This window comes from Mycetomoellerius zeteki, unplaced genomic scaffold (genome assembly GCF_001594055.1).
Source record: "Mycetomoellerius zeteki isolate Tzet28-1 unplaced genomic scaffold, Tzet1.0 scaffold25, whole genome shotgun sequence".
Taxonomy (NCBI): Eukaryota; Metazoa; Arthropoda; class Insecta; order Hymenoptera; family Formicidae; genus Mycetomoellerius; species Mycetomoellerius zeteki.
Window position 1 is genome coordinate 297169 of NW_017257227.1, and position 12414 is coordinate 309582.

The 12414-nt window shown below is 28.6% G+C and overlaps 1 protein-coding gene across 2 annotated transcripts; it reads right to left on the reverse strand.

The window, feature by feature from the left end:
• Positions 1-850: 850 nt before the first annotated feature.
• Positions 851-7921, reverse strand: LOC108723812 (lipase 3). 2 transcript variants are annotated; one of them, XM_018449810.1, is made up of 8 exons: positions 7505-7921; positions 5456-5771; positions 5192-5306; positions 4846-5092; positions 4654-4765; positions 4516-4563; positions 1217-1359; positions 851-1091 (listed from the first exon to the last, which is right to left on the reverse strand). In XM_018449810.1, exons 1-8 carry the CDS (start codon positions 7565-7567, stop codon positions 942-944), a joined length of 1194 nt encoding a protein of 397 aa, XP_018305312.1. In that variant the 5' UTR covers positions 7568-7921; the 3' UTR covers positions 851-941. The 2 variants fall into 2 exon arrangements, with proteins under 2 accessions (XP_018305312.1, XP_018305310.1); XM_018449808.1 differs by having other exon boundaries at positions 4516-4765.
• Between the last annotated feature and the right edge of the window lie 4493 nt (positions 7922-12414).

The window sequence follows — 12414 nt, forward strand, 5'->3', positions numbered from 1 at the left end:
TGCTGACGCTCGACGCTCATTTTCAGTGTCAAAATAGGTCATGTGATCAAAATTGGCGCTTGATATTCGTCAATTTCTATCACGTGACTTATGTTGACGCCGAAAATGAGCTTCGAGCATCAGCAAAATGAAAAGGTACCTCAAGACCGGACTATGGATTCCGGATTTGGGCCGGATATATGTAAAATATGTAAAATAGACGTAATATGACATATATGTGTCGAAAGTTAAAAAATGCAATTTGTCAATATAGTGATCAAAATTTTTTCGGATAAAAATAGGATATATATATATCCTAGGGACGTTTTATATTAGGACAATGATAATTACAAATGTTCTGAGCTAATATGATTTAATGTTTTGGATCAGAATGGGAGCAATCTGATCAAATTATTATATAAAAAAAAATTTTTATCAATTAATGAAACAGATCGTAGATTAATTTAAATCATCTCATTAATTTTCAAGATATATTTTTGTATCTTATATATGGTATACAAGATTTATCAAAAATTTTTTATTCTTTAATTTATAATTTTTGATAAATCTTGTATACCATATATAAGATACAAAAATATATCTTGAAAATTAATGAGATGATTTAAATTAATCTACGATCTGTTTCATTAATTGATAAAAATTTTTTTTTATAAGCATATACTTTTATAAGCATATAAAAATAGTATTCTATCTGCAGTTTATAATCTATCTACTAAATGTATTTTTATAAATATACTTTATTTTTTACATACTTAAATATATACAAATATTAAACACAAAAATAGTATTTCTATTTTTGCAAATAGTCATAATTTTTCTACATGATGTACTGATTTATGTGTTCACACGTGAAATATAACCTAAACAATATTCCTGAGTTATAATTTGTTATATATAGATACAAAATTAACAATTGTTTATTAAAATAGGATCTCAATGCATCAAAATTTCTTCAACACAGTCACAATATTGTTATATAAGATTATCCTTGCATCACGGCCCCAGAGATAATCAGTATGATTGAATTTTTCGTATGCTATTTTTTCAGTTTGTATAACATTTGGTAAATTATCTGCCAGTTTTTGAACATTCTGAAACAATTATGAAAATGTTATGAAGATGAGACATATTTAATATAAATGTAGTGTATACATATACACATAATACATATACAGCAATACAGCATAAATAGACATCTTGAAATAGTAGAACTTACAGTATGATGATTAATAAAGTCATTTTCACTGTAAAAGATTGCCACAGGTACTTTTACTCTTTCAAGAGTATATTTAGGTGGTCGTGTAGATCCATAGAGAGTCAAGTTTGCTCTAGTGCCATAATCAAATTTCTGAAAAGAGCCTGGAAAATGACAATTATAGTGTATATGTATATAAAACGTCTCAGCATAAATAACTGTTTTATTTATTTATTTTCAAAATTGAAAGAGATAGACAAATATATATATATATATATTATATAGAGGAAGGTCACCGATATCGACATACCACTTTGTGTTTTTAGACAATATTTCTTAAACAAAAGGTAAAAATATAACTTCAAAAACATAAATACAAACCAAAAAGTGTCCACTATCAGATAGAGTATAAGCAGTTTTTATATAATAATACTATTTGCAATTTTGCTATAATTAAGTTTTTCGTACTCTCTAAATCTGAATCAGTGGATAGTCACTAATTACCCAGTGGCATACTTAATTGGCACTGATAATCAGTAAAGTTTAATTAAAAAAGGAAGACTGTTCGAGCATTATATAACTAAAATACTGACATTTGCATGTTAAATGTTATGTTTGCATTTCAATCTTCTAATTCCATATTTATTGAATTTATGCACTAAATTCTAAAACAAGGTTGGTTAGATCACATAATAAAGATCAGCTAGGTTAGGGATCCCACATTTCAGTCACTGATTACCAGTGGCATACTTGACATTGATATCAGTGAATATCCACTGATTCAGATTTAGAGAGTAAGTTATGCAAAAATCGTCTGACACACACACACACACAAAATGGGCTCCAAACAGACATAGTAGGTAATAATGCCAACATTCCTATTCTATAAATAAAGATATATCCTATTCTGTAAAGAAAACTAATTTATGAAACTATAAACATTTAAAATGTAATATTATCAATAATACAGTCACTATTATTTTAATTACGCAATTTGCAAAAGAACATCGTAAGAATTTTCTTCTCGGATTCATAGAATTTGTTTTTAGCTGATTTGGTATAGAAATAAGCCACAAGTATATATATATATATATATATATGAATTTTGTACTTTTTTAATTAGCTAAACAGATCACATTTTTATTAGTAGAGGAAAGTTATTATGAGATAGGCACCTAATATGAGATATAGTGGCGTTTCCACTAAATTAATAAATGCTATCTATTGGTTCCACTACAAATTTATTGCTCTTGGATTGAAAACTATTTAGTGGAAAATTCATTATTAGATCATGCCTATAGTCGTAAAAAAAGATTTTAAAATTTGAACGTCTTCAAGTTTCATTGAGATGAGCCTTTAAACCTTGTTTATTATTTAATAAATAAACATTTAGCAATAAATTCTTCATGTAATGATAGAGTAAGATCGTACTAATAGAAAAATACGGGATATATTGAATTGCTTAATTATAGAAGTTAAATTTGATGATTATTAAACCGTAAGGATGCCGTCACATACAGCCCGTAATCCGTAATCCACACCGGATATCTGCAAACGTTACTAGATATTGCGTCCGTAACGTTACGTGTGTTTTACCTCCTTGTGTCCCATGGAGCCGTAATCTCATGAAATTTCCCTAAAAATTACTAGTTATTACTAGTAATACTTTTCCTAATTTTATCTATTGACTAAATTTGACGATTTAATTAAAACTTTTGTTATAATCAAAATATATTCTGTAATTTTCTTATAAAATAAAATAAAAATGAACCGTATAACTTCTTAAATAAAAAATGTTACATTTACACGTCCGCATTTTGCGGCTCCATGGGACACAAGGAGCATATAAGCACGCAACGCAATTGCACTCCGACGTCAAACAAAAATAAACGTGCCGTAATCTACCTTTAATTTATAAATAGTAATTAATTTGTTTGACAACAATTTTGAAATTAGAAGTGCATAATGAATCTTTGATATATGTTATTAGTGCAAATACAACAAATGGTCTGCTTTCTGACGTGCACTAGACTGCACTAGAACTCTCTTTTCACGTAGTTGCAGATTACGTGAGAAATATCTGCCGTACATACGCAATCCCTAGATACTTTTGCGAACATCCGGTGCGGATTACGGATTACAACCGGAATGAACATTGAGTGCTTGTTTCTGCGATGTTTGGTTTCAACTACCTGAAGACAAATCCTAAGTATATAATGCATGCTCATTTTGCACGCACATTGGCTGTGTTTGTTTGTATTTACAGAAACATTGAATAAAGTTTTTTAATTGCAATACTGAATGAGTGCTTGTTTCTGCGATGTTTGGTTTCAACTACCTGAAGACAAATCCTAAGTATATAATGCATGCTCATTTTGCACGCACATTGGCTGTGTTTGTTTGTATTTACAGAAACATTGAATAAAGTTTTTTAATTGCAATACTGATATACGTTTCGTTTTATTATCGATTTTTCGGGGTACCTCATATTAAGAGCACAATTTTTTAACTTTAAGATTTGCTCACTTTTTATATTTCTTTAATTAAAAAAAAAAAAAATAGAATTTGAATTAAATTTTACATAGTATTATCTTAAAGCTTATTAAATTCCCTTCAAAATGACCTATTATTTTTTAAAATTCTGCCCATAGATTTCTACCCCAAATGAATTTGGTATCTCATAATAAGGGCCTTTCCTTTATTAATAAGGTGCAAAGATTAGTTTTTAAGAAATAAGGGGATGTCGCTTTAGGAGACCTATGTCAGTATCGGTGACCTTCCTCTATATATAATATAAAGAACTACATTTAGCAAGAAATATTCGAAGTCATATGATATATCTTCCAATTTTTTATATTTAATCATTTTTAATTACACTTTTTTTTTAAAGATACTAAGAATTTTTTTTTAGAACTCTTGGGTAAAGTTGGAACTCGCTTTCAATTATAAATTTTGAGAATAATGTGATACTAATATAGGAATCTGCACTAATCATATGAAAAATTGGATCTCAGTGAAATATGAGTTAGTTTTCACATATAATAAGTATGTTATAGCTTTATAATGTGGTGAAAAAAAGATGTTATAGACAGAAGGGCTCAATAATGGATAATTTTTGAGCTATCAAAATACAAAAGTATATCAGAATATAAAACTTGTGCTCATAGAACATCTTTGATACGCCTGCAACAGGCTCAAAAACTATCCATTATTGAGTCTTATGCCTATGACATTTTTTCCGGGACCTAATTCGATCATTATTTCCCATATAACGCGTGGATGCGGAGTCCTTTATATAGAGATTGTTAATTATTATTTACCGGAGCTTATTAACTGGCCAAAGTGAAGGAATTGTTTGACCGAAGAACCTGCTGGGCAATGTCCAAATATTAAAGGTAACATAGATTTATCGAGTTGTTCGCTACCGAATCCAGCAATAAGATAAAACCAGCAATTACATAAACCCTCTGTCATCGGGTGAGGAGCGTTGCTTAAAAAGGTCCTCAATATAAAACTTTGCCATTTATTACGAGGTAACCATTGATTTATGTTGCAAATGTAAGATCCCCACTGAAACACATTTGTGGCGAATAATATGGCATAATTTCGTGAAAAAAATCAGAAAATATAACAACAAAACATTGCATTACCTCTAATATACTGTGAAAATATGCGAAAAGCTTCAAAAATAAACTTTTTTGATTCCCTAAAAATACTGCAGGTGCCAAACTTATCATTCCTTTGATCTTAGCATTATATTCAGGTCTTTCGCTCCCCATAACATAGAACGTGGTTGCACCCTGACTGTAACCAATATAATACAATTTGGAATGACCAGTTTTTTCTAAGATATAATCTATTGTTGCTGGTAAATCATAATATCCAATCTCATGCCAACTGTAACAGAAATATTTATCGTTTTTAGGTATAATGCTATTATTTTTTTTATATTTTTATCACTTTATCAGTTTATTATATTTTAAATTGCTCGATTACCTAAAGTTCCAAAAGTCTCTATCTTTGATTGAGTAATATTTATGAGATTTGGAGTAGGTGTTTCCACGAGCGTTTGTGAGCCAAACGTCGTATCCATTGTCACAAAGAACATATGCTGCAATATAAAAAGTTATATGATGTATTAATAAAGTCTAAAATATTTATAATATTCTGATGATGAATAATTACTATTCGCTATTAGAGTATCAGACGACTAAAATAAATAACAAAAATGCAAAAATACAGCTATTTATTGATACTAACCGAGGGCTTTGTGTGGTCCTAGGAGTACCCAATCCGCAGAACTAGATACAAGTCCATGGTTTATTATAACTGGCAATCTGGAGGAACTGATATAACATCCGGAAATTTCTGAAAGTTGATAATTCTCAGCAGAAATTGACAAATTATGATCTTCACTATTCATAACAGCTGCATCGGTGTTTATGATGTCAGCGTTTAGTGATACCGATGGTACTCGATCGTTAGGAAGTACACGATGCACGGTCAAATAATAACCATCTTCTGTGCAAATCTGGTGGGTCTCGGCTACGTAACCATGAGCTTCAATCAGTTCAGGCTGCAAAGGAATAAAATGATTCCATTGCATAATTTTTTATATATGGAAAATGAAAGATTTTAATCATTTTTCAATTATTTTACTATAAAAAAAGCATTTGACTTCTATTCTGAACGCAGCCAACTATTAGATTTTTTTTTCCAAAAGTCTTGCTTATTTAAGTGATGTTAGTCTGATCTATTAATTATTAATTAAGGCTAACGTAATAACTTTCGTTGTTCTAATTAATGATACGATTGTATATATATTTCTTTCGTATAATAAACTCTTTCGCTTAAATTCAAATCATTTAAACCCATTTTCGCGCCGTGACGAAATCCTATTTCCGGAAGAGGAAGCGAAATGTTTCATATCAGCTAATGAATACATGCAGTTAGCGGCACACGATGCATTCTTGCTAGATTGTTTCCGTTCTAGTAATCACTAGAATTGCGTCACATAACATAATTTCTAATAATTTACTAAAATGTAAGTAATCAAGCAAGGAAACATACATTATGTGCCGCTGATTTAAGCTCGAGGAATATTGCAACTTAAATCCGAATTCCGCTTTGAAATGTCTAACATTTGCACGTTATAAACCTCGCGAATTAATGTTGATGGAATATTAATTTAAAAAAATTTAATTCTTTTATTATATGTATTGAGACTTAATCTGCTATTTGCTTTTTATGTCTTTTTTTACTTATCGAGTGAAATAATTGGATCTTTGTTTAAGAATTTTTAATATATCAATCGTCTTAGACATACATGTATAAAGAAATTTTCCTACTTTTAAAATCCGTGTCATCGTTCTGCCTTATAACTACAATAGCATAAACTCTTTATAGACATACATCTTAAGATATGTTATAGCACAGAATATGACAAATATATTTCAATTATTAAGTAGATTATATTATTAGTATATATTATTATTGAATATCATACGATTAAAGACAGTATTTTATATTTTTTCATATTTTAACATTAATCTTTACCCTTGATCTCCATGAATGTGTTGAGACGCATTGATACACGCACGTGATAACGCTCATCCCCATACAATTTTATCAATTAATTATACACTTTAGTTTAAAAGCGCATTACAGCATTACATACGTTAAAATTAGAATATTTTAAAATTGCGGAATCCTCACGTAAGAAGATGATTGACTGTATATGATAAGAGTCTGCATATAAATGCAATAATGTAACAATTATATTAGTAAGATGATTGCACAGAATACAATAAACTAGGAGAACCGTATTAAAAAGCAATTTAATTTATACCTTATCAATATTTTGTAATATTACATAATTATACATATCGATTTTTCGTTCAGGGGCGCTTATTGAATTTTGTATATATATATATATATATACATGCAATTTATGTTGATTACTATTCTCCAAGAGCAAAATTCACTGTCGAATCCTCAAAACTTCAGAGCGTCCAAAGGCTAGTTCCTACTAAAATCGATCGTGCGGATTGATACAGATCGGCATAGTTTCTTTTTTTTTGATAGAAGTTAAAAGAAAAGCCGATATCAACTCCAATTGGCTCGATTGGCTTCAGTGGAGATAAGCCTTTACAATGAAAAACTTGACATAAGAGATTCCATTTTCATTTTCTTTTCTATCACTCGTAAATTTGAACATTAATATATTATATATTCGACACATTCTAATCGTTTCTTGGGATAACACATGAATCAATTTTATGTAATGTGTAATCATCGATAATGTCTTACCGTTGTCATGTGGACCTCATCTTGATTTGTTTTGCTCATATTACTGATGTCGGACGTCAGCATCGCGACAGCGTGAAGTTTGCGAGCGATCTATTAACTATTTACGAACTATTTTGCAGGAATACGCCACCTATTTCTCCTTTACGTAGTCTAGGCTTTCTCTTTCTTTTCTTACTCTTTCTCTCTAACACACACTTTTTTTTCTTCAAAGCACGGTTCGCGCGACTCGAGCGACTTACGAGAAAGTGACCCGCGAAATCATAGGTGCGCAGAAGAACCGGGGAATGGTCTCGTCGCCTTGGTCGTGCGCTTGAAAAAAACACGACGTGTTCAGGCGGTGAAAGGCATGCGTTTTCTTTATTTCTTTTCACGAAATCTTTTGAAGTCGATGTTGAACTATTTAAATTATTAATAGTCCAAACGAATCTAGGGAGAATCGCTTTAATTTGTTTGTAAAATGAAGGCGTCGTTTTTGTAAAAGCAGTGAAACAAATTTATACACGCGCGATTTGCGTATCCCAACAGATTTCTTTGTCTTTCTACCAACAATACTACTGCAGGCACGAGAAACGCGCAGTATATATATATATATATATATACAGGTACGGACGGAAGCGTTGAAGAAGAGGGAGGGACTGTTGAATTCAATATTAAGGAAGATTTGCCTTGAAGAGTTGGCTAACAATAAAAGTGAAATATAATCTATATAATAATTTGTATTTTTTTTATTGCTAATCTTAAAATTAGAAAAAATGAGAAGTTATAGTTGAACCGAGATTAAGTTAATCTACATTAGTAAACAAGCATTAGTGTTACTTCAAAATAACCGATTATAATAACAAGAAAGTTACTTATACATGTAATATAATAAAACAAATTTTTATCAATTTTTCGTTTTCTTAATAAGTAATGTTTTTTATAAGATTTTTTACACTAAAATAAGACATGCTATTAAGAAAATTTCATTATCCTTCAATTTTTAGAAACTTCATTTTAAATTTCTTATGTAATAACGCAAATTTGCAATATATGTGTAATAGCTATAAGAAATTTAAATATGTTTTTATAATATATAAAAATAAATGTGATAGTATATATATATATGTATAAAGTCCATTTTATTGTTTGCATAATTTTAAATGATAATACAATTTATTAGCAATATTAAATATCTAATCTTCACAGATTTATAAAGTTTCTATTTCTCCACATCTAAGTGGTGATTCTTATTTATTTTATTATTTAAAGTAAAAAAAAAGTTGTAAATTGTTTTTTATAGTTTTTTCCAAAATAAAATCCTTGATTTTTTAAAATTTAGTGAATGAAACTTTTTTAACTTTATATATATTCTTTTTCAGCAGCTAAAAATACATAAAGAATCACCATTTAGATATTGAGAAATAGAAACCTTGTAACACAGTGTAATTTACCGAGTAATACTGCAGAAAACAATTTAATTGATTAGTGATCAGTGCAATTATAAATTAAGAAGTTATTGTTTTTATGAATATTCCCATACAGCACAGAAACTTGCACCCAGACGGCATAGAATATTTATGATAAATATTTGTTATTCATTTTTTAAAATGTTATATAAATATTTTATACATATTTTATATAAAGCTTTATTCGATATATTATTAAAAAACTACTAAATATTTAACGTAATTTATGATAACGTATTTATGATAAATATAAATAAATATTTCTAGCGCGAGTATTTTTTATTTGAATTATAATGTTTTATTAAATATTTCCATAGCATTTACTACAAGATTTACAATAAATATTTCATAATATTTATAATAAATGTTTTTGGTCTACGCAATCTAAGACCATGAAAATATTTACAAAATATTTAAAATAAGCCTTATAAATATTTATAAATATTTTGTAAATATTTTATAAATATTGTGTGCTGTCTGGGTATGTTTAACATACCTTGCAGAAATGTTGCAATATTGCAGATTGCACTGTAATATCGCTGCAACATCGTTGCATTGTAAGTATTAGTTAGGAATTGTAATATATAATACATATTACTGCGCAAGATTTTACAAATCTTGCAGCGTGTTACAGAGACATTAAAAAACATTTTGGCTTTTAAGTAAGAACTGCTGTCACATGTTGAAACATACATCAATTACACGTTATATGCTAGTTAATTATTTCCATTCATTTATGGCTTCTGCACACTGGACGCGGAAACGCTTGCCGCGCGGCAAAATGCGACGCGGCAACCAATGAACATATTAGGAGCTGTAAGCTTATTGGTTACTGCGTCGCATTTTGCCGCGATAAGTGTTTCCACGTCCAGTGTGTGGGAGCCACTAGAAGCTACTTAGGAATTATAGTGTTCGTTGAAACATTTATTGTCGTCGCCGCGCGACAAAATTTTTCGAACTTTATCAACTCTCATAATTTTTTGGAATATTTGGATTTAAAAAATTCTTTGAATATTGCAAAGAAAATAAAATAGAATGTCTGGAGTTTCTTATTATTTCCATTTCACTATAGTTAAGAATATGTACAAAATAGGTGTACCTGCATAAAGTGTAAAATATATATTTGCGAAAAAATGTAAAATATATGTCTACGTATGTAAAATTTAAAAAATATTATATGTATACGTGCATATAAAATTTGCAATTAAGTATAAAGTATAATAATTATAACATAAAATATATATTGATTAGTTCTTTTTCTGCATTTTTTATTTATATCACAAATTGTATTTTAAATTATATTCAGTAATAATAAAAGAATTATTTTTAATAATAGTTGCAAATACATTGCACTGTAGCATTACTACAACATTACAGCGCAATCTTGCTAAAGACGGATATTTTTATGATGCTATGACATTGCAATAATGTTGCAAATATAGTTTTAAAGGATCGGAAAAAAACCCAATTTTTCCAATTTTTCTGCGGATTTTTTCGGTTTTTTTTCCCAAGGATAGAAAAATTCATTTTGAAAAAATTCACGCGTGCTCGTAAAACCTACTACGTTTGCTTCTCGGTTCTTTCCATAAAGAAAATAATTGCATATAGGGTATACAGCGGGATAAGTTAACAGAAATTTTGAAATTGTATAAAAGATTGAGGTCGCATAATGTATTCAATAAAACATACAAAACATACACTATTGCACCATTAATGTAAGAATTAAATATATAGAATCCAAACATCATATTTATATGATAATAGTAAGTCTAGAAAATAATTTGGATTTAAACTAAATTCGTAACAAAATATTTGAAAAAAAATAAACTACAAAGAGAACTCCCTTCAGGAGTTCATCAGACCGGAGTGTGACAAACAAGAGTTAAAAATCTGTCTACTTAAGCTTTGCCATGTACTAAAGGAGGGTTAGATTAAGTTTTACTATAAAAATAGAAGGATAACTAAAAAATTTTAATAAAAATAATGCTACATAATTTCATAGCTCGCATTAATTTTATAAAGGAATTTGGAAGTTACTTATTAAGTCTTTTACATGGCAAAAGCAGCAATTTTTTCCAAAAAACAAATTTTTCGGAAAAAACCATAATTTTTCTGTTTTTTTAAGCAATTTGAAAAAAGCGGCTTTTTTAAAATTATAGTTGCAAATATATTGCGCAATCTATTTGGAATATTACAGTATTGCAATGAGATCTGCAATCATTTTGCAATCTTTCTGTGTATGGGTTTTTCTAAAATTGTGATTTTTTAGAAACAAAATTAAATAACTGTTTAATCCGTTAACTGTTTTTTTTCTAAATTTGATAACGGTTAGTTAAAGTTATTTCTCAATAATAGTTTTACTCAGAAATAGATATATAACAAAATAACGTTCAACTATTGTGAACTTTGTAATCTTTATACTCGCTCGAGGAAAAAGTCAATTATTTGCTAGAAGAATAAGTGCCGGCAAAAAATGCCACGTAAAAAGGTGGATTTTCTTCATACCTAATTATCAATAATTATATAGTGATGCATTTTTCTTTCTCTTGCAAATTAATTCATCAAATACTGATGTGCGAGATTGTTTACTACTTCACTTGCGTAGTTTATTATTATTCTATTCTAATAATTTAATAACGAGATATAAACGCTTAGAAATTAGCGCGGAAATTGGAGCACAAATTTATTCTTTTTTAATTTTATAATATTTAATTCTACTCTTTAATCATTACAAATGTGCGCAATCATGAAGAATAGAATTAAATATTGTAAAATTACAAAAGAATAAATTTGCGCTCCAACTTCCGCACTGACTCTTAAGCATTTATATCTCGTTACTAAATTATTATATATTTTCGAGGAATCCGAATTGATATTTAATTTATTATTCTATTTTAATTCATTTGCGTTCTCAGCAAACACCAAGTAATAGTTATATAATTGTTATAATTTCCCACACAACAATATGACACATGTGTATTATATTAAGTGTAAAATTACAACTATAACAATATTATATAACTGTTACTTATTGTTAGTATTTGCTGGGTTCTGAAAATGGCTGGGAAGGAACCAAAACATTAACGTACTATATAATATAATTAATTTTATTTACATATTATGTAGTATATTAATTTGCGCATGTGTGAAGTATCACGCTCGGCCCTTACTTATCTTTTCATATCAGTTATTTCAATAATTACAAACTAATGATTATGTATACAACGCGAAATTGCGTCAAGCATATGTACATACAAGAAATAGTACATTGACGGGGAAAAAAAAATACAAAAAAACATGTATGTTCATAAAAAAATGAAAAAAATATTAGCGGATTAATTTTAAAATAAACTCCTACCCAGACAGCACAGAATATTTATGATAAATATTTATTAATATTCATTTTCTGAAATGTTATATAGATATTTTATATATATTTTATATAAAGCTTTATTCGAAATATTA

Excerpts from the sequence above, each read along its gene's own strand:
- LOC108723812 (XM_018449808.1), bottom strand. The coding sequence starts at position 7,567 with ATGCTGACGTCCGACATCAGTAATATGAGCAAAACAAATCAAGATGAG. Across the intron at positions 5,093-5,191 it reads AGAGACTTTTGGAACTTTAG|TTGGCATGAGATTGGATATT; the intron begins GTAATCGAGCAA and ends TTTCTGTTACAG. Across the intron at positions 1,092-1,216 it reads ACTTTATTAATCATCATACT|AATGTTCAAAAACTGGCAGA; the intron begins GTAAGTTCTACT and ends TAATTGTTTCAG.